Source organism: Chiloscyllium plagiosum, unplaced genomic scaffold (genome assembly GCF_037043375.1).
Source record: "Chiloscyllium plagiosum isolate Xiang-an unplaced genomic scaffold, Cpla_swu_hap1 HiC_scaffold_17, whole genome shotgun sequence".
Taxonomy (NCBI): domain Eukaryota; kingdom Metazoa; phylum Chordata; class Chondrichthyes; order Orectolobiformes; family Hemiscylliidae; genus Chiloscyllium; species Chiloscyllium plagiosum.
Window position 1 is genome coordinate 43,824,029 of NW_028270155.1, and position 27,255 is coordinate 43,851,283.

At 38.6% G+C, this 27,255-nt stretch overlaps 1 protein-coding gene across 1 annotated transcript; it reads right to left on the reverse strand.

Annotated features, from left to right (window-relative positions):
* Positions 1 to 431: 431 nt before the first annotated feature.
* On the reverse strand, positions 432 to 27,255 carry n4bp1 (nedd4 binding protein 1). The gene is made up of 7 exons (XM_043706928.2): positions 26,773 to 27,255; positions 21,417 to 22,960; positions 9,432 to 9,562; positions 8,949 to 9,045; positions 6,883 to 6,990; positions 2,912 to 3,019; positions 432 to 1,418 (listed from the first exon to the last, which is right to left on the reverse strand). Exons 1-7 carry the CDS (start codon positions 27,094 to 27,096, stop codon positions 1,160 to 1,162), a joined length of 2,571 nt encoding a protein of 856 aa, XP_043562863.2. The 5' UTR covers positions 27,097 to 27,255; the 3' UTR covers positions 432 to 1,159.

The following is a 27,255-nucleotide window of genomic DNA, read 5'->3' on the forward strand; positions in this document are numbered from 1 at the left end:
AATATTATTAGTTACATGAACCCACAATACGACTAGTTAATGCAGAGATCAGAAGTCAAACCTCTGGATTATCCTAGACTGTGTGGTTCTGCTTACTGGATACATGTCAAGATTAGAGTGGTGCTGGAAAAGCACAGGTCAGGCAGCATCCGAGGAGCAGGAAAATAGATGTTTCGGGCAAAAACCCTTCATCAGGAATGAGGCAGGGAGCCTCGGGGGTGGAGATAAATCTGCTGTGCTTTTCCAGCACCACTCTAATCTCAACTCTAATCTTCAGCATCTGCAGTACCCGTTTTTGTCTCATTGCAAAGATGTGCAGAGATAAGAGAAACTTCCCATTCAATTATCAGCTACTGTCCACTGACAACAACGTTGGGTGACGCTACATTTTAAAAATTGGTTGAGAAACAAAAAACAAGCATACTAGAAAATAAAGTATTAAAGTACAAATTTAATTGGACTTTTGGCATCTTGGTAGTGATTGATTTTTGACTTTTTCAATAGTCATGTTTATAGCTATAGTTTTAACAGATTTTATTTAACAAAATACATTCTCAAAAAATGTTGCCATCCAATCAGAATCTTATTTGAAATTTACACTTGAATCTGAACAAAAATATATACTTTTTGTAATATTTACATGTTCCTTCAGCCAGTAATTAAATAAAATGTAACCCAGTTTATACACCGCCTTTCTATAAATATTATGTCAATGAATATTGAATATTTGCAAATCTATTACTAAAACTTATTTTGTAAATATTCCCTCAGTTCTTACTATGAATAGCAATATTGAAAGGCTAAGTGAAGAACAACATTATGGTTTCCCCACACTGTTCTTTACGTTATTTCCATCACCCCGGGTCCTTAACTGAAAAAGATAAAACACGTTTGACTCCATTACTTCAGCTGTGACAGAGGACGACTTATAAGCTGAAGTAGATTCATCAAAATGAGAATTGTGGCAGCTTCTTCTGTCCCACAGAAAATAGTCAAACCACTGACTGTGCAGGAAATCTTCTACTTCAACTGAGACAAGCAATTGTGTTGGTACAAAAAGAAAAGTACCTTGCCGCTCGACAACTGATCAACAGTAAAGTTAGATTTGGGACTCCCAAAATATTCTAACATTATCAACACTTCCAACGTTCATGACAAGTTATTCTTGGTCCAGCACCATTGCAGACAGTGCATTAGGGTCCCTCATGTGTGGATGTGCTGCCAAAATCTGATCAATTTTCTGTCTTTGACTGACTTCAGGAAATATCTTCAACAAATTTTGTTTTAGTTGGTCAGTTTCCTCTCTTGTTCGCAAAGGGGGCATTTCAGGTCGTCGCGATTCAAATGTAAAGGTGGCACGTGGTACTGAAAATGGTACACTTGGATGAATTACGACATTTGTCTTCTGTGGCAAAGCCCTAAAGGGAAAAAATTGTGAAGGCGGCATTACTTTCAGGTTAAGATTTGCTAAATCTGCAGTTTGCTTTGTTATGGATTATAGCATCCCATAAGCATATATCGGCATGATCATGACTTTAAGCCCTTCAAAACTCTTTTGGTTGAATGACCCATTTCAACTGAATGTAATCTCAGACCCACCATTTAAATTTCTAATAAAGTAATACAACATAATATAAAAGCTTCACCTTCCCTTCAGGTGAAAGGTAACCCACCCTCCGAAAAAAAACAGCGATTCGCTGGGCTGATTCCTGGAATCAAGGGGTTGGCTCACCAAGAATGGCAAAATAGGCTAGACCTTAACAGAATAAGGTTTAGGAGAATGAAGGATCACCTTAGTGAGTGAGTATAAAAGAGAGACTTCACAGGGTTGATGTTGAGATCATGTTTCCACTAGGGGGAAATCTTAAACTAGGTTGAACATAGTTACAGAATAAGAGAAACTCATTTAAAACTGAGATGTGGAGGAATTTGTTGCTCTCAGAAGGCAGTGAAAGTTTAGAATTCTCGCCCAGAGAGTTGTGGTGGCTAGATCACTAATGTATTTAAAGAGGAGGTTGACAGATCTTTGAAACACAGAGGAATTGAGGACTATGAGAAGAAAACACAAGAGAACTTGAGGCTCATGCCAGATTAGTCAGAGTTTTAGAATAGCAAAGCAGGCGTAATGGGCTACCCTTGCTCCTATTTCTAATGTTTTTAGATCCAAAGGTAAAACCTTTCACAGGACTGGACAACACCCATGGAGAGAAAGAGAATTAGAGTCCAATATGACTCCTCTTTGGCTCCGAACAGTCATATTGACTCGACACATCAATTCTGCTTCTCTCACCACAGATATAGCCACATCTGTGGAGTTTCTCCAGCACTTCCTGTTTTATTTCAGGTCGCCAGCATTATAGCAGCATAACAGTGCATGTGTGAAGTAAAATAGACTCCTGATGATCCAGTGCTGTGGTACACCATATCAGGGTCTACTTAAATGCAGCATATAACTGAACTGAAAGTAAACACAGATTATTACAAAAACAGATGACAACTTTGCACTGGCTCAGGTGGTTTAAACATTAAACAGCTATGAAAACAGTTTCATAGCCTCTCCTTGAACACTGCTGACTCAGTATTTTTGAAAATTGATTGGCCATAACTAGAGTCAATACCTGAGGAAGACAAAAAAAACTTCAATGTTTTGTGCGGGAACACAAAGGGATAATCAGGCAAACATATAATTGTAACTCCCACTGTTGCAAATATAACAATATCTAAATTAAAGCAAAAAGAACTATTTGAGCAAATACTGCATATTCCTAGTCTATATTGCAGTGAGTTAGTGTCGACAGCAAAACAAAAAGTCAACGACATAAAAAATACTTAACTTACTCCACAATTTTCTTTCCAGCCAAAGTAATTCGTTACCTAAACATGTGATAAGTAGTCTAACTGTGACAAGTACCTTGAAACAGCCACTTGATGCAGAAAAGCCTCCAATCCAGGACCATGCCTTCCAAGGGGATCATCTGGTAACATAATTAAATCTCCAACAAATGTATACTGTAGTAACCTAATTTATAAAAAAAAAGTTCAGAGCTTATCATATCAAACCAAGTGAATATTAAAATAAAATAAAAACAAGAATATTTCCAGGTGGATTTCAGGAAAGCAATTGCTCATTTCTTCTTCAAGGTGGTGGTAGGGGGTTGCTTTTCAGACTAGATGCCTGTGATCAGCGGTGTGCCACAAGGATCGGTGCTGGATCCACTGCTCTTTGTCATTTTTACAAATGACTTGGACGTGAATTTAAAAGGTATGGTTAGTATGTTTGCAGATGACACCAAAACAGCTATATAACCTCAGTCAAGCAATGATCACTGCACCACAACTGAAACTTACGACTTTGCACAGTGGAGAAAGTAATAAAAATATAAGTCCAGTTCGCCAGAAACTAACATGCAAGTCTGGGAGACTCTCAACTCTCTGATCAGCTGACATTTCTCAAGGGGTCAAGGGTGAAGTCCACTGAACTAAAAATTTATCCACCAGAGATAGCCTTGCTGATTTCTATTAGGGGGCTTAGCTTCTCTGTGCCTGTCAAGGAACACTTGTGTTGATAGAAGGCATGAGGCCCCAACCTTGACTTGGATGAAGCATTTGCAATATTCAATGTTATGGACCTAGTGAGAACAAGTGGGACTAGTGTAGGTAGTAGTATATTTTTGGTGGTGCAGATTTGATGGGCTGAATGGACTTTTCTGTACTGATTGATTCTATGATACATAGGCAGTTTTCCTGCTTCCAATTCCAGTTGCTTCTGGTGGAAAGTGTATTTGCATAGTCAAACCACAAGGTGATGCTGTACTTTTTGTGATAAAGCCAACTAACATCAACTAAACTCAACTAAGTCAATCACTACGATCAGGGGACTACCAGTGCCTGTAGAACAATATCACATTATCCTTTTAGAAGGAAGAAAATGAGGAGCATTGAAATTCTTGCATATCACGCAAGAATACTTCTCCACAAAGCTTAATGATATTAATTTTGAGCTTGGCTTTTTGTAAATTAGAGTACTTATTTTGAAAAATCAACACATTATACAAAGGAGGAATTCCACTGAAAGGTAGAATCATACTTCTCAAATTCAGAGAGGAAAAGAGAGTTTATTTGCCTTTTCCAAGTTTTTGAAAAGGTACAGGAGTACTCAAGGTAATTATCAAAAAGTAGCTTTTCTTACAAAAAGTGATCTCAGCTAACAGTTGCAAATTGTTAATTTTCAATGATATTTTTATTAATTTTAGTGAATTTATTCTAAACCAGTATTAAAGCATAAAGATCTTTTTGCAAATAACAAAATGAGAACTATATAAACGACTTGTGATGTAACTATTCTTCGTGGAAATTAGTCTATTAAAAATGGAGAAAGTCAGCCACTTATCTAACAATAGCACACTAAAATTGTCTATTTTTTGTACTGCTGCAATCATGAAAATAACAGTTTGTAAGGTGTTTTTGTGGTTTATAGTTTCTAAAGACTTAATTTTGTAGTAACAAGGAACAGAAAAGAAAGGTCCAGGTTTTTGGCGCTGAAACTGCTGGGGACACTGTCATCTACAAAGCCAAGAGAATCGTAACAGCACGTAAAGAGAAGTGGCTACACTGCAGGATAAGACTCCACAGTCAGAAAGGGAACAGGTGACCATGACGCAGAGTAAAAGGATTAGGCAGGGAGTGCAGGAATCCTGTGGCCCAGTCCCCCGGAAAACAGATATACTGCTTTCAACTGTTGAGGGGAATGGTTTCTCAGCTAAATTTGTAGCACAACAGATGGCTCTGCTGCACAGGAGAGGAGCAAAAAGTGTGGAAATGCAATAGTTGTAGGGGATTCAATTGTAAGGGGAATAGATAGGTGTTTCTGTGCCCTCAAACAAAATTTCAAGATGGCCTGCTGCCTCTATAGTACAAGGGTCAAGGATGTTTCAGAGCGGGTACAGGATAACTGAAGGGGAGAACATGAATAATCAATGGTCAAGTACACATTCATACCAATTACATAGCTTAAAAGGTGGTCTGAACAGCAGACTATAGGGAGATAGGAATCAAACTGAAAAGTAGGATTTCAAAAGGCCATGATCTTAGGATCACTATCTAATCAGAGTAGAAATGACAAGATATAGTGGCTGAATATGTGGCTCAAGTGACAGAGTAAAAGGAACGACTTCAGGCTCTTGGGACGTTTGGCCTGGTTCTGGGAGAGGTAAGACTAGTATAAATTGGTGGGTTACACCTGGCCAGGACTGATGCCCTAGGATAATATTTGCTAGAGTGTTTGCGCAGGGTTTAACTAAATTGTCAGCGGGGTAGTAACACATGCAAGGAGTTAGAGGAAGGGGAATTAAGGACAAGAACAAAAGACAGCAAGGGCAATACAGAAGTAATACACAGAGCAATCAAACACCAAAATCAAACAAGGCCACAGGAAAACATAACGTGGGAATGGGACAAGAAATGTTAAAAAGACAAACCTTAAGGCTTTCTGCCTGAGTGCACAAAGCATTCAAAATAAAGTGGATGAATTAATCACGCAAATAGATGTAAGTGGGTAGGATACAGTTGGAATTACAGATACAGGGCTGCAAGGTGCCCGGAATAGGAAACGAACTTCCAGGGGTATTCAGTGCTTGGCAAGGAAAAACTGGTGGAGAGACATTACTGGTTAAAGAGGATATAAATAAAATATTGAGGAAAGATATTAACTCTAACAATGTAGAATCTGTGTGGGTAGAATTGAGAAATACTAAGGTGCAAAAAACATTGGTGGGAATGGTATATAGGCTTTCAAATGTTGCTGGGAGTCATAGTTTAAGGATGAGGGGTAAACCCTTCAGAACGGAGATGAGGAAAATGTCTTCACTCAGAGTGATGAGCCTGGGAAATTCAGAAAGTGCCTGCAGCCCAAACATTGTTTTCAGCAAGGTGTTAGATATAGCTCTTGTAGCTAATTGGGTAGAAAGATATTTGGGGGTGGGTGCAGGAATAGGGTATCAAGCTCAACGATCAGCCAAGATCATATTAAATGGCGGAACAGGCTCGTGGAATCATTGGCCTACTCCTGCCTCCATCTTTTTTGTTTCTATATTTCTATGTAAATACATAATCAATACAATCCAATTAATTTAAGCAGGCAGCTGGTACTTCTAAAGCAGATATCATGAAGACAGAAACTGAGTTTAGGAAAAGTGATGGACAAGACATCCAAAGAAAATTATGAATGGTTTAGGAAAGGTAGGACAATAATGGCAGTACACAGAGGGCTTTGGGTCTGAATGGGGAGCAAAACAGAGTCGAGAGTGTAGTGCTGGAAAAGCACAGGTCAGGCAGCATCCGAGGAGCAGAAGAATCATGAAGGGCCTATGCCCGAAACATTGATTGTCCTCCTCCTCTGATGCTGCCTGACCTGCTGTGCTTTTCCAGCACTACACTCTTGACTCTGAGCTTCAGCATCTGTAGTCCTCACTTTCTCCTGGTTAGAAAACCAGCACTGGCAATTTGGGTCAAAGTCTTCTAGCATTGTTCACTGGTAACGCTGTTAAACCTTACTCCACTCAGTGCCAGCTACACCAAATAATGTCAGCAGACATTGTGCCTTACTCAGTGTTCTAAAATTACTGCTGGACTCAAGAATCACTTTCTAGGACTTGTATGTTAGTACTCAAATTCCTAGACTGTTTACCCAATATTCCCAAAACTTGCAATTGCCTCCAAATTTCTGAGACCAAACTGCCGCCTTAATGCTATCAGATCCGATGATCCCTCTTGGTAACTCCTCATGCCAAGACATGCCCTGACATAAATAACACCCTTTACTTCAAGACATATCTATCATGGTAAATGGATTAAAGTGAAATAATAAAACTGCTACATGGTTACCTGTCTTGAATTATTGCTTTCCAGGCTGGAGATTCATACACAAATTCTTTGAGATTGTCATTGGTAACAATAATCCCACCAGTTTTCTCAGCAAGGTGCAATAAAAACCTGTAAAAGGGCAAACAAGTATTTTGGAAATATTAGAAAAGACTGTCAATTACAGTAACGGAAGATGGGAAATGGTTCAATATACCTCAAGTTTTGGACTTTGCAAATCTACATCCAACCCATCATTCTTCAAATTTCCAACTGCTTTGTCACTACCTCAGACTTGAACTTCCTATAAAAACAGGCCACCGGCAGTGAATCTCACAGCAAGTTATTTCCACAATGCTGGAATAACAAACTTCAGTAATCAATCACTATTTGGTTTGGTGCGAGGATTTCTTGTGACATTTTGTTAAAGATGGAATATGAAATGTCATTGCATTAATACAGAAGCTATGATAAACAGGACGTAGGAACTATATGAATCATTAACATGAGAAAAGTTTGACCTGTATCAATTATGGTCAATAGATCACACTACAAAATTAATAAATTTCTACCCGAAATGAGAGAAGGAAAATAGAATACCTCATACCACCGCAATTTTTAATATTCCATTGTGACTTTTCTCACTCCACTACATAAAAGAAAATCAACTGCTGCCAGTTATTCCTGTTGTAGGTCTTGGAATGCTGCTTTTCTCTGGCTACAATGCCATCCCATTACAACAATCAAAGTGCAATTAAATTAAAGTTAAGACATCCAATGTAAGTTCTTATTTCATAATTTGGCTGCAGCCAGCAGTTGTATATATTTTAAAAAAGTATATACTTTTGGATCTAGGTTTGCTCGCTGAGCTGAAAGGTTCATTTCCAGACGTTTCGTTACCCTACTAGGTAACATCTTCAGTGGACCTCATGCGAAGCAATGCTGAAAATTCCTGCTTTCTATTTATATGTTTGGGTTTCTTTGGGTTGTTGACGTCATTTCCTGTGGTGAAGTCACTTCCGGTTCCTTTTCTCAGGGGGTGGTAGATGGGGTCTAACTCAATGTGTTTGTTGATTGAGTTAGACCCCATCTACCACCCCATGAGAAGAGTAACCGGAAGTGACATCACCACAGGAAATAACATCACCAATCCAAAGAAAACCAAATATATAAATAGAAAGCAGGAATTTTCAGCATTGCTTCGCATGAGGTCCACTGAAGATGTTACCTAGTAAAGTAACGAAATGTCTGGAAATGAACCTTTCAGCTCAGCAAGCAAACCTACATCCAAAACCTCAACCTGAGCTACAAATCTTCTCAAAACTCGCAAGGAATATAGTATTGACAGGTGATCAAATTTTACATTTTGAATAGTCTGTATCCATTGTCATGAAACTGCAGAAGGGCCAAGTTTTATGTTTCTTTATTTATATTTATTTCTTGCCTTTCTTTGTAGTTTTCAATCAGTTCAAATTACTTCTCTGTTTCAATCTATTTACTTTATGGTTTCCCAGTTTCCACTGTTTGCTGTAGATGGATCTTTGCATCTACAATATCTTTTACATGATTCTTCTCAGGACTACCATGTCCACAAAGCAAAACAAAAAGCACGACATGGCAAATGCTATTTGCCGCCAACTCAATAAGTAAATGCTAAACTTAATTGTCTGTCATTATGGGCAATTGGTTCAGAGCAGTATATACATTTTATTTGGTTGATGGGTGGGCAGGAAGCAGTGAGACATGGACATTATTTTCAATAGAAACCTGAATAATATAGTTATTTTAACATTGTTATATTTGACTCATTTTAATACAACTGGAAGTTCAAAGTTAAAAATCAGTGTAACTTAATTTTTAATATAAAGAGCTCTATTGCAGATTTGTATAGTATATGAAACATTATGTTAATAATGAATGTGCAATACTTCAATTGATTCAAACTTTGTTCTATTTAACAGAATTTTAAAAGCTGCAATTAAAAGAAAGAAAAATCGATACCACAAAATAACCAAGTTCCAAAACCCAGTTCGTCATCAATGGTCTGAAGTAAAGAACACAGGGCACATATGTTGGACATGTAATTTTACCTGTCATCATGTGATGCAATTCTTACTCCACATACTGTTCTAGCTGGTGTAAAAGAAAGGACACCAAGATCTTCAAGCTCAGTTAAGAAATGCTGCTCTGTTAAAAAAAAGAATACTTATACTAACCTTGAAATTTGGAGACCAGTACTTCAAAATGAAAAGCAAAAAATTATTCTACTGAAAAATCAATGACTATCATTGTTTAAGGTTTTTTTAAAAATTTATGTAGATTCATACTTACATACATGAAGCTTTAAGAAGCCAGAGATTAAAAATAAATAATGGCTCATTCTGTGCAAGTCCGAATAGAATCAAGAATGTTAATTTAACTTTAGCTTATCTTTGAACTGCTCATGAGAAGTTCTAAAGAAATAATAGCTCTTTACCTCAAGAAAGTCAGCACAATTATATTATTTTTCAAACAAAAAAAATCCCAACATTTTCAACATTTATTGCAAATTTAATTTTTCTTTTGAAACATACCTGTAATTTTGGTATCTCGCTTGGTTCTCCACTGAGGAACAAACACAGTTATATTTCGGTGACCACGATTCCAAAACCATTCTACTGCAATTGCAATACCACGACAGGAAAATATTTTTTTCATTCCATGGCTGTGAGAATAAAAAATAAAGGATACTTGTAAGTCTATTGGGACTCAAAATACATAACTGCGTCACATTCTTGCAATATAAATTCAAATTAACCCTAATTGATGTATAGGAGAAATATCTGGAGATTCTCCATTTAACCATAACTATCTCTCCTATAATGCCATTTACCTTGTGCCCTGAACTGCACATTTTTGCTATTAGCATTAACTACTGTGTGGTAGACAGTTCCCCATTCTAACTAATCTCAGCAAAAGAGATATCTCTTGAATTCCTTATTGAATTTATTTGGGGTTCTCATATTGCTGACTCCTGGATTGCATTTCCCACTAGTGGAAATACCTTCAGTGCAACTACTATTTTAAAGCTTCAGAATTTTAAAGGGATGAATACGGTTGCTTTTCAGTCTTTTATTTGTTGAGAGATGCCAAGCATATGTGGTGTTTTCTGCCAGTTTCTAATATCGTCCTTCTTACTAAATCCTTTCAGCATCCTCTTCAGTGCCTCTGGTCTATGTCCTCTTAGCAATATGGAGAGTAGGCTGTGATCTAAATGTGATCTAACCAAACTTCTAAACAAGCTTAGATTTTCCAATTTTACTTTTTTTGTTTTAATTTTTTGAATTTTCTGACATAAATTACATAAAATGACAACCATTTTGTCTTAGAAAACAAAATTGGACACATAACTGAACAAAATATGAGAACTAAGAAACAACAATGACAGACAGGCGCCAAAGTGTGAAAAATGTAAAAGGAGTCAGAGAATAAGTGGAACAGAGCTGGAAAAGGTAAAATCATCGAGCTATTGTAAATGACGTGATCAGAAAAAAGAACAATAAAGTGGTGATAAAACGTGATGTATCATAAAAAGTCTTACTTATAATCAGGAAAAAGGATGCAGTCTAGAGGTGCATGCATAGAGATACAAAGAGAAATGCAGGGGGGTGGGGGTCAAAACTTCTAGCTTGTTCTGGATTGAACTGCTCAGCTACAGTTGATCACTATATACAGGTCACTTCTAAAACATGACCACTTTGGCCTGAAGTCTCATGTGTTTACACAAACAAAAAGGCCTCTCAAAACCCTTTAATCTCTGTACCAAACCAATCTAATTGGAGCTGGGAGTGTTTATTGCCCTCTGAGAAAAACCAAGAACACAGTACCATTGAGAAAAGAAACATCTTTTAGAAAAAAGGGACCAGCTTTGTGACACATCAAATACATATTTTTCTTGCGTTTTGACAAATGATAGTGGAAATGTAATAGTAGTGCATCAGAAGACATGGAACAAATAATAAAAAAAGGAATGGTTTCTGGATTTTTCTTTAAAAAAAAGGACAGAACTCCAGATAGATAGGTCACAGGTCCAGATGGCATGTTTCCTTTGCTGATGAGAAACAAAAGGGAGATGAAACAAAAACAGAAATTGCTGGAGAAACTCAGCAAGTCTGGCACCATTTGTGGAGAGAAAATTGAGTCAACTTTGAAGCTCTGCAGAAAGAGCACTGGACCCAAACATCTACTCTGCTTTTTCTCCACAAATGCTGCCCGACCTGCAGAGCTTCTCCAACAACTTCTGGTTTTGTCTCAGATTTCCAGCATCCGCAATTCCTCATTTTTAGAAGGGAGATGACCAAGCTTTGGCCAAAATTTGTTCATCTTCTAATTTTCTAAATTATGGAGTCAGACATAGATGTGGTCAATGCAAGGAGGAAGAGAAGTACAAGCCTGGTAACTATTAATTTGCTATGATTTTGAATTTCTGTAAAATTAACAACATAAGATTTGATAGCATTACTAATCTCAAAAATTCAATAAAAGCAAATTACTGCAGATGCTGGAATCTGAAACCAAAAAAGAGAAAATGCTGGAAAATCTCAGCAAGTCTGGCAGCATGTGTAACGAGAGAAAAGAGCTGATGTTTCGAGTCTAACTGAACCTTTGTCAAAGGGTCAGTTAGACTCGAAACATCAGCTCTTTTCTCTCCTTACAGATGCTGCCAGACTTGCTAAGATTTTCCAGCATTCCTCTTTTTTGGTTTCAAGGATTCAATATTGACTTGAACTGTTTTTTTTAGGATTTTACCTGAACTTTTAAAATAGTCTAGGCAGATTTGTTTTCTAATCAACTTGCTCAGAGATGTTATGAGACACTTCTGCATCAGGTGATGCTTGAAGCCAGGCCTCCACAGCCTAGAGGTAAGGACACTACCACTGTGCCACAATGGCCCTCCAATAGTTTAGTCTGATTTCCTGCCTATTGAGTGAGACAATAAAACTGTCTCCGCATGTGAGAAACTACTCTTCTTGGTAAGCTAATGACTAAGTAGCTGTATCAGTCTTAACTACAGCACGTTCAATTCAAGGGCACTCATTTGGTTTTAAAGATATAAACAAATTTCTGGTGTGCAGTTTTATCTTAACATAGTTTACTGACTATAACATTCTTGCTGGATGGGAACCATGCATTTAGACTCAAGTTAGGGTTGCTAATACCTTGATCTACTAACCATATCTATTGTAAAGTAAGGTAAAAATTGTCATAGTATACCAGACCATAGGACTATACTCTCACTAGAAAGATAAAATTGGTGGTGATTTAACTGGAAGTTATCACACCTCAAGCGAGGGGAGAGGTTGAGAAGCCTTTAACCTTCATTTGTGCAGCCATTGAATCAATGCTGTTGATAACACACTGCATCACAAACTGGCTGTTCAGGCAAATGAGCTAACCAAACCCCATCTATTGCATAAGGGTACAAAATCTTCATGAAGTTATCTTGCTTTAGTTTGCTTTCTTTTCTGTGATTTCCACAAGTGTACTTTACTAATATCTGTTATGTAACCTCAGGAAGACTGAGGGAAGAGACAGATATTTGTCTCAGTCTGCAAGACTCTAGCTATACATGTGGGGTGACAAGGCGATCCTTGAGCAAAGAAAGGGTCAATTCAGACAATTTCCTAATTTAGACTCTTGAAATTGGGGATTAAGACTGAGAACACGAGTCATTATTGACACAGTTTCACCATTGCTTCAATGGTCTTGCCCCTCTTTCACACAAGATATCATTTCAAAGAAACAAACAGCACTGCAATGTCCACAGGGTGGGTGGATGAGGAGGGGTGTGAATAGGAGTAAAAGAGAACATCTTTGCTGTTTGCAGTGCCATTTTGCTGAGAATACCTAACATCCTGCTCAATAAAGCCTACTTCATTTCATCACATCTGGTTGCTCTGAATCTTGTAGATCATATTTGACCCATAATGTTGCAAGTTAGCAATTTTGATATTGGTATTTTAACTAAACTTTTGACGAGAAAGCGACCAAGATATCCTACCTAAAGGCATCAAAATGGCTTAGAATTCCCGCAGTCATTGCAATAACTTGACTCAAAATTCACAACCAGTTTGAAACATATAAGCTTATCAAAACAGCCAGAGATTTGTTGGACATTGCCTTCAGTCAAGTTTTCTTTTGAAGACAAGACCAATTGAAGTCAATACAACAGAAGCAGAGTACAGTATATGGAATGACATCTGAAAACCATTAAGATTTTTGCTCACTGTCCAACCATCACCATCTTATTCACATTGCCACACTTTCTCTCAGATTGTATACTTATAACAGCATGAATGGAAGGTTTGTTGGTGCACAGTAAAATGTTAACAAATGGGCATTACTATGTAGAAGAGAGGAGTGAAAAGTGGCATTAGAAAGCAATCTGGGTACAGTTATTTTAGATACAAATTTGAGAATAAGGAATACATTTTAAAATCTGATGAGCAAACAAAAGTTTGAGAATTGTCAAATAGTGCAGAGAACAGTAAAAGTTGAGAGGAATGACTGATGAAGGGCTTATGCCTGAAACGTCGATTCTCCTTTTCCTCTGATGCTGTGTTTTTCCAACACCACACACTCAAATCTGATCTCCAGTCTTCACTTTCTCCGAGAAAACGATAAAAGACTAGCTAGTAGAATGGTAAACCAAATTATGTGGCAAAGTATATTTTGAGAGATAAATCAAGGAACAAGACTACACCTAAAATAAAGAACTCCACAAATCCAACTCAGTATCTTTCCAATAACCTATAAGCAACTTCCTCCTCCTCCTCCACAATCTAACACTTTATAACTATTACCTTCTCAAATGCAAGTAGAAGTGTACAATAATTTGTGCAACACCAATGATGCCAGTTTCTCCATGAACAAATAACTGTTCCTCCACCTTTCAAATCCTCCAAGTTAGAATCCTGCAACCTTCATCGAGTTTGTACAGCAAACCCGTCCTGCTTCAACAATCCAGTTCAGCTAAGTAAATTAACTCACCCTTTTAGCCCTGATCCTCACTGAAACAATACAGCAATTTCATTTCTCTTGGATCCAATATAATGGAGGTCATTAATTTCAGCAGCACTTGTGTTGTAGGTTTGAGGTGGAGAAGCATAAAAAATATGTGGCAAATGTCTCACTGGTGGAATCATGGTACTCATTAGCAGTAAAGGAATGAAGAAAGCATGCATCAAGCAGCATTGTTGAGGAAAGTTGGGGCCAAGTTTTACACATTTGGGAGTATTACTCATTTCATAGTTCACTTATAGTGAGGTAAATCCAAACATTAAATCCGATGTCATGGGATTGCAATTCTCTGGCAAGGTTTCACTAGCTTTCAAAATTTGAACTTTTTAATAAATGAACAGAACTTGTAGCAGGACACTTTCTTAAAAAAAGCTCAGCATAAGTTATATCTGAATGAAGCTTGTGAAAGCTGCCCTTGTGCTTGATATCAAATAATTTTGATAAGCAAATGTCCTACAGGAGTCAGATAGAAGCACTGTACAATTTGTTGATCTAAATGCCACTGTTGTCTTGGGAAACTGCTTAATCCACTAGCAGACTGCAAGATTGGCCTCTAAACATTTAGCATTCAAAATCACATGCTATCAAGAAAAACGTAGAATATACCAAAGATGTAATGAGAACTTTTTAAAAAAAAACAACTAAATTTACTTTGAAATACAAGAGCTATATTTTCATTAAAATGTTATTTTGAACATCAAAAACATCATACAATCCATAAATTGTACTGAATCATTCCTTCCCCCCCACCCCCCAGAAAGCACGGATTGGCCCAATGATCTATTCACAAACTGCGTCCTCAAAATGGATGTGATACATTGATGCTTTTTATTGCCCCAGATATAGGAGGTAATGTTCGTGAACAAGGAAAGCGTGCATTTGCAAGGTATATATCCAGAGTTCACAGGCTCATTTATAATATATTAGACAAACCGTCGGGCTAAATAAACACATTTGTGGAAATTCCCAAAGTAAGTAATCTCAATTAAGGTAATCTCAATTTATCCAGCATGGATAGATTACATTTCCTTAGGTCAAAACTACACAATTGTGTTCATTACCCATAGTTTAAAATTGCAGCTTTTATGGAAGAAACACACAAGGGTGATGTAAATAAAAGGTAATATTATTTCCAGCATTGCAAATCAGAATTCTCATCCTTTATAAAACAACAAAAATCAGTTCCCCAGAAATTGTGTTAGAATTTCAACAGGTGAGTGTAATAGGAAAACTTGCACAGCCAAATTAAGGTTTTAGAAACATTTCTCATAATTACAACCTACAGAAGCAATTGTCAAAAGTTGTCTCATCTAATTGTGGGGAGGGAAGGAAAGTACAGAATACCAAAGATTACCATAAATATCACTGTTTCACAGTAATGTGGTAATACGGGAATCCCCTAACCAAAATACCAATGGTGACCCACTGACTCATTCCACAGAATACCAAATAGTTTGTACCTGCACTACACAACTACGTGACACAAAGAATCGAGTTATGATTCAGACTGACATGACTATCGGCTTTTATTATTATGAATACTACCTCTACGTATGAACTTATACTGTGGATCAATACACCAACGCCACTTCTTCACAATTATGCAGAGTGCATTGTAAAAAATGTTAGTCATGTTTAGGTCACCAAAATATTTGGTAAAATTTGTTTAAAAGGTAGGCTCATACCTCAGTTGAGACTCAAATATAGTTTTAGTTGGGTAATGGAGAATCCTTTTGGTTTAGGATTTTGAGAAACTGAAAATCGCAAACCTGACTCTCAGGCAAAACATCTGGACAGTTACACAGACCATGACCTGCAAGATTATAGAAATGAATTGAATTTTGAGTAGTTGATAAACGAATGTTGTTTATGAAATAAATTATTGATTTTGGTCTTGTATAAAATAGTTGAAAATTAAATGACAGCTCGTTTTTGCAACAAGTGAGAAATAGGTAAAAACAATGACTGCAGATGCTGGAAACCAGATTCTGGAGTAGAGTGGTGCTGGAAAAGCACAGCAGTTCAGGCAGCATCCAAGAAGCAGGAAAATCCTGCTCCTTGGATGCTGCCTGAACTGCTGTGCTTTTCCAGCACCACTCTACTCCAGAACAAGTGAGAAATAGCAAGTAGGAAAACAGGATATTCCAGGTTTCTAATTATCCTTAGTTGACATTTTCCCACAAACACACTAATGTTGTTTAAAATGTTGAATTAAGCAGTTTAACAGGAAACTACTTAGCTTGGCACAAAATACAAAGAATATGGAATTGCTATGTCTTAAAATTGAAATAGTTGAAAGCCAGGAGATATTTAAACCCGTAACAAAAAAAACCATTATTTCCATCTAGATAGCAAATGCCACTTGCACATGTTCAATTTACTTAGTTTGTATTTGCTTTAGCGAGATTCATTTTTTCCTTAAGATCATTATGCTTGCAGATGTTATACTTACTTTTCAATATTTCATCTCTCTCAAAACAATGCACCTAATTTCAAGTTGCCAGTTAACTTTTTTTTTAAGGTTCTTGACTTTAGCTGACAATGTAAATTATGGCTCCATTGGTTGGTTTTAATTTTCACAGGCAATAGAAACTTAAATAACATTCATAGCAAATGGGATAAAGTATAAATTAAATGATAAGTGGAGTGAATGAAAGTAACATGATTAGATGCTCTTAAGAATGTCAATGGAATTGGGATTTACCAAGAAAAGGAACTGAAGAACTCATGCAGCTCTTAAAAAAAAAAGAACAAGTCACGGTTCCAATGTTTTCTGGGAATTTCAAAATTTACACTGGTTCTTCCAATTTCCTCTTACGTACTAAAAACTCACGATTCCATCGTGGAAATGTTTAAAATTTTAAATATTTACAGTAAGTTCAAATGGGTCGGAATTATAATTTAATAATCTAATCTAAAAATGTATGACAAAACATTTTCAAATAATTTAAATATATCATAACAGGCAGATTAACAAAATCAGAAGGACTGCAATGAAATAGTGTGTGTAATTCTGGTCACTTTCCTATCGGAAGGATGTTGCGAAACTTGAAACGGTTCAGAAAAGATTTACAAGGATGTTGCCAGGTCTGGAGGCTTTGAGCTATAGAGAGAGATGCTGAGTAGGCTGGGGCTGTTTTCCCTGGAGTGTCAGAAGCTAAGTGGTGACCTTATAGAGATTTATAACATCATAAGGGGCATGGAGAGGGTGAATAGACTAGATCTTTCCTTTGGGTGGGGGAGTCCAGAACTAGAGGGCATAGGTTTAGGGTGAGAAGAGAAAGATATAAGAGGGATCCAAGGGGCAACTTTTTCACACAGAGGGTGATGCATGTATGGAATGAGTTGACAGAGGAAGTGGTGGAGGCTGGTACAATTACAGCACTTAAGAGGCAACGGGACGGGTACATGAAGAGGAAGGGTTTAGAGGGATATGGGCCAAGTGCTGGCAAATGGGACTAGATTAGGTTAGGATATCTGGTCGGCATGGACGAGTTGGACCGAAGGGTCTGTTCCTGTGCGATACATCTCTATGACTCTTTAAACCTTAAACAAATCATCTGCCATCATAAACAAAATGCTCAGAACAAACACCAAGAATGAATCTCGGGAATCAAGTCAAACACCAAAACGTTAGTCTAAAATTAATCCAAATATCAAATCAAAATTGTTAGAAAGCATTACAAAATGTGATTTTGAATGAACACTCCCACTTCTACAAATTCTGCAAGACTAAGTCAATACAGTGAACTTCGGTGACTGGTATCAATTTCTTGAGATTGTGGCAAGTTAACAATGCTAGCAGGATGTATGGAATTAATTCCATTTTAGATAAAAGATCAATTTGCAAAGCATTTAAATAAGTAGTAACAAACAAATCTCTAAACTTACACGTATGACATCTTATTTGACAGAAAATTTTGAAGTCTCATATATACCTAATTTGTTTGATGACAACCTGTTTGTGCTTCTCTATACTGGTCAGGAAAGTTTTTGGTATGAGACCCACTATCTGGAATGGAGTTGATGCAAGTCAGCTGCAAAGGTGAAAGTGAAATTCATGCATTTCAGCTACTGTGGAGAAAAATCTTTCTGTAAAGCTAGAAAAAACTAGAGGGCTATCATCTCATGAACTCAGCATCTGTAACTCAAGGTCTGCTGCGGCCTTCATGATGTCCAATAGCATTATTTTCTATAAAATGTTGAGTAACTGATTCCTGGTGTAGAGAGAATAGCCACAAGTTGTTCTATAAAAAATAATTAATGGAAAGACATCACACATGACTAAGAATATTAGGGGAGGGTTTCGGGAAAATGTTAGAAGAAACTGAAAAAGAAAGTTGATAAACTCAAATCACGTAAAAGAAAGTGCTGCAGATTAACCTTGCTGCCTGTTCTTTCAAATTCACCAGGGCTTACAAGGAGTACATTACATGTTCAGGGTGCATTAACTAAAACTTAAAAAAAAGATAACGGGTAGTCTAATCAAGAACTAATACATTAAATTAGAAAAATAGTTGAAGAGTGGAACTCTCCTGTGTCAAAGCACAAGGATGTCAGATCAAAACAAAAGTCAAAGTAATTTTTTAATAGGGGATCAAGGGGCTTCAAAAAACATGGAGCAATGGTGTTAGAGGAAGTCACAATCTAAATGGTGGAGTAAACTCTTGGGGATGAAAAGTGTCTTTGTTCCTAAGTATTTCTAGCACACTCCACTGTTGTTTCATGTTGGCTGAATTGTTTAAAAATTCATTTGTAATGGGTTCCAAATTAGTGTTGATCTGCTCATATGGGAAATTGAGGGTGATTAGAGTGCATCCAAGTCAGATGTGTTTGTTTACTGAAGTCAGCACGATCATCAACTCACTGACTGTACAGGCAGTGCCCGGGTTGGTTCTGGAGTGTGTTTGCAAGTCTAAGTATATTCAAGTCAGAACAAAATGCAGAAAAATGGCTGATGTTTGTAAGTATTAGAAGTTGAGTTTTTAAAATTATAATCATGTATGGGATTACCTTCATAAGCACAAGCTTAAGTTAACGTTCATAAATCAGAGGCCTACGTTGGCTAGGGTGACAAGCTACCAATGCTCCCTAATCCAATAACAGGAACAGTGTGTCAAGGGCATATCAGAAGCACTTTCAAAGTTCAGATACAAACAGTCATCTCATAGGAAGTACATCTCATATCACAAACTATTCTGTGCTAATTAATGAATAATTGCTTTTCCTCTGTGGGGAAAGTCAATGCAAAATGGGTGTAAACAGAGGGAGGAGGTGCAGAGATACAGGTGAAAAGGGACTACTTTATCTGGAAAGAAATTCCACCAGGTTTATTCTCTTTTAACTAAAGTGAGGCTATTCAGCATGAGGTTACCCCCCCCTCCCTGCTTGCCAGTCCAAAACGAAAATGGTCAGTTGTAAAATATCAAAACTGAGATTTGATATTTGCTGGGCAAGGCAAATAAAGGGTATGGAACCAAGGCAAAAAGGATGGATTGAAGATACAGATCAGAAAGAGTTAAATTGGTTGGCATAGCAAGTAATGCAGCCTTATTCTTGTTCAAATAAAAATTAACACTCCCCAAATGGCTCGAGGAGGGGCTGCGATGACGACCAGTACGTCACAGCTTCAAAGAAGGTATCCTAGGACAAAGCCTTTTATACTCTAATTCTAAAACATGACAGAACAAGTAATGAAAAGAGATTTGCCATGACTCTAAAATTGCTTTAGAAACCAATCTTTAAATAATTAAGAATGAAAATCAATGAAAGATCAAAGGGGGAACTGCCAAAGGACAATTTTTCTAAAAATCTCAAGAAAACTCTGGTCTGTCACAAAATGCATTTGCCCAATGCAAATATGGCACCGTGATTCATCTGCACTTGTTCAGTTGAATCTGTATCATCATACTAGATCCTCTATCCATTTTATGTCAGGAGACTCAACTCATTAATTTTATGACAAGTGAGAAAGAAAGATAGACTGTCCATCTAACCCTTATACAAACAGGAAAAACTTAATTCACAAATTATCATTAAATTGATCAGAGGTTCCTTGCACTTTCTCCCCCATTGCCTTTTCAGACAGCAAACACTTTTAAACAATAAAAACATCCCATGTCATCAAAAACAGTGAATCAAAAAGTGCTATCGCACAAGTATGCAAGCTGCCATACATTCTATGGCAATTGGCTGTACATTTTTTCCATATTAAAATCTATTTCTTATCCCTCACTCATCATATTTCCAATGATAATTAGGACACATTAAGAGATCAATGATTTAGTAATTACTAGTTGCACTACAAGCGTCCTCTATTTTTTGGCTTAATTTTTACTTTGACATCACACCACTTATAGAACTAAAGTCACCTTGCCTGCAGGTGCAGTATTGCTGTTTTTGGTCAGCTGCCAGGAGGCCCCAGAAGAACTGGGTACTGATTTTGCTTTTCTTTCTTCAACTTGAATAGTTCTTACGGTACATAAGCTTCAGGTGTGTCTACTTGTGGATTTTTATTTGATTCTTGTATTGAACTTACACAAAGTCTACTTGAACTAGCAGCCTGAAGGACAGGTGGGAGTCGCGCATTGAGACACTGCAGAATCCCATTGCAGTAGACGCTAAATGAACTGTCTCGGAAATTGAAAAATATGTGGGCTATTTCCTTCAAGCCAAAGACCCCTCCAAAAGTATACATTTAATGGGAAAATGTGGAGGGTTCCACAGCAGTCAAGCAAATAGGTACTCAGAGAAAGTTGGACAATTAACTCTAACTATTAAATACACACGAAACCATCTCATTACCTGCCCGTCCATTCTGACATGGGACCTGACACCACACCTGGATGCAGAGCTTACCTGACCCAAGCACCACCTTCCCCTACTCCAAACCAGATGATCTGCCATCTACTCTGACCTACACTAAACAACCTACCACATAGCTGGACCCCTTGCAACTTAACCTCATGTTTATCTTATGAATTTAACATTTCACAGCAGCTGTCAAAAAGATTGCCTGTGAATCTGGGGATCCTTTAAATTTCAGAACATGACAGTTACTTGCTGTGAAAATGAGGGCATAGTTCGCCTTCCTCGACTGTCGTATGCTATGAGATTAGGCAAAATATATGTATATTCTTTGCATTTCTGATCAGAAGCTCCTTTCAGAAACGTGGAGCTTTTTCTTATCAGCACACAATTTCTCAAGTAACAGGGAAAATCATATTTTAAGTGTAGCTTGCTTATGGGAGCCATTTGGCCAAAAGAACACACTGCACTTCTTTGAATAGTGCCATGGAATGTTTAGTATTAACATGGAACCCACCGGCCTCTGGTGGGTATATCTCTAGCAATGTGGAATTCAATATGTACTGTAGTAGAATGATTAAATGCCAGAATATTATTCAAAGCAATGTTCCATAACTTGGATAAACAACTGTCTAAAATTTTGCCAAATGCTGCGTAATGCACAAATTGGAAGGCAATTTAACAATACTCACGCCATTGCAACGTTACTTCCATCAATTATAATGTGCTTCAAATTTGGTTTCCCAGGATCACTCGTTAGGTTTAGTCTGTAAGGACTTTTCAGTAAATCATGGAATCGTTGAACTCCAGTCACTGAAGCACTCACTTGACGATTGGAAAACACAGGCAATAGTGGCTGTTCAGAGCTGCCTCTTGCTACAATATCACTTTCATTTAACAATTTCCTCTCATTAACTAAGGCATGGGTGAAATGCTTCACTGAGTGAAAATTCTCAGTGTCGTTAATTAACTTGACTGCAGGAGGCTTTGTTAAGACTTCATCTTTGTTATCCTGGGCAATGACAAACATTTCATCCACAGGCTGACTGCGTTTTTCAAGTCTCTCATGTTTCCATTGATCTTGTGAAGAACTGGGTACCGATTTTGCTCTTCTTTCTTCAACTTGAACAGTTCTTACGGTACAAGTTTCAGGTGTGTCTACTTGTGGATTTTTATTTGTTTCTTGTATTGAACTTACACAAAGGCTACTTGAACCAGCAGCCTGTTGTACGCAAGTGGTTTGTTCATCCTCCATGTGTTTACTTTCTTCAACAATTCTTTTAAGCAATAACATAGGTTCTTCATTCTGCCCCATTTCACCAATAACTCTTTTTATTACATCATTGGAATAACCCATTGTTCTGAAAAATTCTACAAGCATGTTGAACTCCATTTCTGGGGTAGTAACTGTTGAGTCCTCTTCAATTTGATTATCCTGCTGTCCAATTAAGGGAACATTGCATGCAGTGGGCTCATCAGTGACCACGTTAGTACAAAGCACTTTAGTTGTGGTATTTGCTGCAAACTCAATGTCTCCCGAAAACTGGCGCTTTGTATGTCTGTCCTCGCTGTTAGATGATCTTCTTTTGCATGACAGTCTCTCCTTTCCTGCTGATGGTGCCTCACAAGATGGTTGCTCTATTTCTGGAACAAATGATTTTTGACTTACTTGTGTAAGCATAGAGTTCATTTGCTGAGCAAGTTCAGATACAGGCGTGCCAGCCTGTCTTCTAGCTTCTTCAAAGTAGGGCAGATCTTTAGATTTTCCTTCAGAGGAAGAGTTAAAAGTATCATGATTAATAATTTGGGAATTATCATCAAGTTCTAAAGTCAGATCTATAGGTTCTTCATGACACAGTACATCTTCAGCAAGATTCACAAGTTCCTCCTTTACAGCGCTGGGCAAGAGCAGCAAATCCATTGAATACTTATCAGCATTTAATTCTATAATGCGCTTAAAGTTTCTTTTAATTGAAGATTCTCTTTTGTTAGGTATGCTTTTGTTATCTTTGAACAGCTGCACAAACTGCTGTATTCGGGTTTTTGCCATAATCACTGCTTCTGTACCTCCTGTAATGCTAATTGCTCCAGCACTTGCCATGGAGATATCAGCACAGGTATCTTGTATAAGACACTTGAGAAACAAGCCTTTAGCTCCTGCAAAAATGCAATGCATTTCCTTTGGATAATACTCAATCTGACGAAATTCTGGATTACAAATTCCCTTGATATATTCCTGCAAAATGTAAAAGAAAATATTAAGCAATTGGCTGTTAATGAATAATACAAAATTAAGTAACACTATGACTTATTTTCAAAACTTTAATGGCATTGAGGTGGGGTGTGCAAAAATCAATTAAGTGCAGAGAAGACTTTGAACCAATTGTATGGAATTAATGGAATGATCCTTGCTGATTCTGCTGACCAATTCAGAAAATAATTCTGAAGAACAAAAACAGCAGGAAAAACACAGGTCAGGTAACATCTGTGAGGAGAAAGACAGTAAATGTGTGAACAAACAAATTAGGAGAAGACTGCTTGAGCCTGCAGCCATTGAATAAGACCCAGATATGTACAGCAAAAGAAGCCAGTGACATCCACACCAGTCAATAGACATTGACGACATTGATCCCATTTTCCAGTCCTCGGCCCATAACTTTGCAGACTCCCATCACCTTCTGGGTGTGAAACTTTCTCCCAAACATCCCTCTTAAGTCTTCTACCTCTTTCCTTAAATTCATGATGGCCCTGGATTATTGATCCCTCCAGTAATGGAAAAGTGTCTTCCCATTCACTCTACTCATGCCCTTCAATTGTGGACACCTTTATCAGGTCCATTCTCAAGCTTCAGTATTCCAAGGAAAATAACTCCAGTCTTTCCAATCTTTCCTCATGACTCAGATCTTCCAGTCTAAGCATTATCCTGGTAAGTCTCCTCTGCACCATCTGGTATAACCTGTTATTTTATACAATTCCAGGTCAACCTCCCTGCTCTTGTATTCTATGTCTTTGTTAATAAATATAAGATCTAAGGCAAAGTGGCACGGTGAATCAAAAATTTTCTCCTCGGAATTCCTCATTGGGGGGCTATGCTGGGGTCTTTGCGGTTTTGATATGCATTTTAATGATTTAGACTTGAAAGTCAGGGCTATGATCAAGATTTTCTCAACCAGTCTGCCACAAGGAAACTAATCTGAAGCCTTGCTAAAATCCATGCAGACTATATCAAATTCATTACCCTTATCAACGCTTCTGGATACCCACCCAAATCTGATCAAATTTATCAAACATGGCCTTCTTTTATGAAGGGCATACTGGCGAGCCCCAATGGCTCACCAACTGCAGATATTAAAATTCTGAGGGACAGCATATAATTTAATCTTATAACCATTCAGGTTGGACTAAGCCGCCAGCGATTTCCTGGTCTATCCCTTCCTTCCTTTTTTAAAATGACATGACAGCATTCGCAGTCCTCTCGGCCTCTACCATCTCACCTGCAGCTGAAGAGGATTTGAAATTTCCATCCTTCCCGCACTTTCACCTTTTTCTCTCCCCTTTCTTAGCAGAAAAAGGTGACAGTGAGGGAAGAATGGCAATCGTGAACAAAGTCTATGCAATTTTCCAATTCATTGCAAGAACCGGGGGAGCACTCAGTGCAGGTTCATAGCTCCTTGAAAGTGGAGTCGCAGGTAGATAGCATAGTGAAAGCAGCATTTGGTATGCTTTCCTTTATCGGTCAGAGTATTGAGTCCAGGAGTTGGGAGGTCATGTTGCGGCTGGACAGGACATTGTTTAGGCCACTGTTGGAATACTGCTTGCAATTCTGGTCTCCTTCCTATATGAAAGATGTTGAGAAATTTGAAAGGGTTAAGAAAAGATTTACAAGGATGTTGCCTGGGTTGGAGGATTTGAGCTATAGGGACAGGCTGAACAGACTGGGCTGTTTTCCCTGGAGCATCGGAGGCTGAGGGGCGGTGGGGTTGTTTGTGTGCATGCGTCCCAGAGATGTTCTCTGGGAAGTTCTGCGAGCTGACGTCCTATCTCCGCAATGTCGAGGAGATAACATCGAGAGCAACAGACACAGTCGATGTGATGTTTGGATGTGCAGGAAAACCTCTGCAGTGTGGTATGATCCTTTGAGGGCTTGGATAGAAGTGAGGGGGGAGGCGTGGGTGCAGGTTTTACAAGGGAAGGTGCCGAGAGTGGAGAGTGGGTTGGTAGGAATCATGAACCTAATGAGGAAGTGCGGAGGGAATGTTTTCTGCGGAATCCTGAAAGGAGTGTGCAGGGAAATATATCTCTGGTGGTGGGGTCTGACTGTAGGTGGTGGAAATAGCGGAGGATGATGTGTTGTATCTGGAGATTGGCGGGGTGGAAGGTGAGGACCAAGGGGGTTCGATCCTCACTGCGGTTGGATGAGTGGGGTTGAAGGGCAGAAGTGCAGGAAGTGGATGAGATGTGCTGGAGGTCATTGCTGACCAGGTGGGAGGGGAAAATTGCAGTACCTCCACCTTGGGACCCTCCAACCGCACAACATCAACATCAGTTTCACTAGTTTCCTCATCCCCCCTCCCCCCCAACTTCATCCAAGAACCCCCTCTAACTCAGCACCGCCCACTTGAATTGTCTTCATTCCCACCTATCTGTTCCAAATTATTACAATCACCTCCTCTCCCACCTGCATTTACGTATCGCCTCTCAAGCTACCTTCGCCCCAGCCCCAACCCCTCTTGATTATCTCTGACCCCTTCCCCCACACCCCCTCCATATTCCTAATGAAGGACTTATGCCTGAAACACCAATTCTCCTGCTCCTCAGATGCTGCCTGACCTGCTGTGCTTTTCCAGCACCACATTTTGACTCAAATATTGAGCCAAAAATACTTTGTATGTAATTTTAATTTGTACTGATAAAATTTCCAATTTAGATGTAGATTTTATTTTCTGCAAATTGACATTTGCTCCCTTGTAGCAAAGACAAATTAATAGATATTAATAAATGTCACTGTTCTTGATAGTGGTCTCTCAAAATACTTACATTTATAAAGCTATTTCACATTATGCATATGGTCAATCAAATTTGAAAATAGGCATAGTACTGAGGTAATCTCAATGCAAATTACACGTCAACATCAGCATGACAATTTGGCAGAAATACTTATTTTGCAATTTCAGATACCCAGCCCAACCAAATTTAGATTTACACTAAATGATTGGCTAAGACAAATTATGTTCTGCCTACTTCCTTTTGGCTACTAGACAAATTATTATATGACAAATGAAGATATATGACCTTGGTTTTCAAATGTTGCAACCATGGGATTTTTCTGTCACGATCAAGTAATCCCAAAGAGAACTCCATAGAATAGATTTGAAAGGCATTCAACATTTCACATCATCTGGAGATTTGGGATTTTTTTCCAGGGTTCAATTTAGTTACCATCGGTAATGAGTTAGGTTGAAATTCAGCAAAATAGTAATCAATCAGTTACAACGTTTTCTATTCTTCTGAGATGGGTAAAAATCTGCACCAGAACTTAAAATCTTCAGGTTGGGAATAAAGGCAAAGAAACTCGTTAAAAACGAGTTTGCATTCATGCTCACATCCACAAAAACACTTATCAACAATGCCGGAATTCTACAGTGTAGATATACAAGTTAAATGTTCTGGAGTAAATCGAATTTAACATAGAATTCACCCCACTGGAAACAATGATTGCATTCTTAAAGTAAGCGGAATACCCACAATTAAATGATTCAACCGTTAAGGTCCTTCACTCCCAAAAGTAACCCCTAACCCAAAAGTCCCCAATAAGCAATATCTCCAAGTCCGGGGAAACACCAGTCTAAATTTCCTGCTCAATACGATCACTGCACGACGACCAAAAAAATACAGAGAAAGAGCTCATTCTCCGCACTGTTTACTTTCAAAGCTATCACAACTCTGCCTGAACCTGACACATTTCCGGGCCCGCTCCTCCCCCGGTGTAGACAGACAGATAACCCGGGGTGGCCTTTAGGCCCACTCCAGTCCTCCCCCAAGACGTACCTTGGCTTTCCTCACATGTTCCCGTCTCCCCTTCAGCTGCACCCAGACTTGCTGGGGGCCAGGAGACGCCGTCGCCGCGTAACGAACCATCAGGGGCACCGAGATGACCAGGACCACTTTGAAAAGTTCCTGGATGGAGGCCGTGCTGCCCTCCAGATAATCCTTCTTGTCGCTGCAGACCGCGAACTCGTCGCTGATTTCTCCCAGGCCGCCGGCGTCCGCTTTCCACCAGGGAGCAGCGGGGCCGGCCGCCTCGGGAACAGCGAGAGGCCTACTGGGCTGTGCTTTGGTTCGGTGACCGCTCGAAGCCGCGACGCCGGCCATGACTGGATGCGATGACTGGGGGAGGGTGGGTGGGGTGAGATTACAGGGAAACGAGAAGACCCCGACAGGCGCTGACGCCGATAAAACGACGAGACGCTACGCCGTTCACCGAGCCGTCCACCCCGACACAAGCTCCGCCGTCTCCAGTCTCCGACATCC

Excerpts from the sequence above, each read along its gene's own strand:
- n4bp1 (XM_043706928.2), bottom strand. The coding sequence starts at position 27,096 with ATGGCCGGCGTCGCGGCTTCGAGCGGTCACCGAACCAAAGCACAGCCC. Across the intron at positions 9,563-21,416 it reads GGAAGTAACGTTGCAATGGC|CCATGGAATGAAAAAAATAT; the intron begins GTGAGTATTGTT and ends TTATTCTCACAG. Across the intron at positions 1,419-2,911 it reads CATCAAGTGGCTGTTTCAAG|GGCTTTGCCACAGAAGACAA; the intron begins GTACTTGTCACA and ends TTTTCCCTTTAG.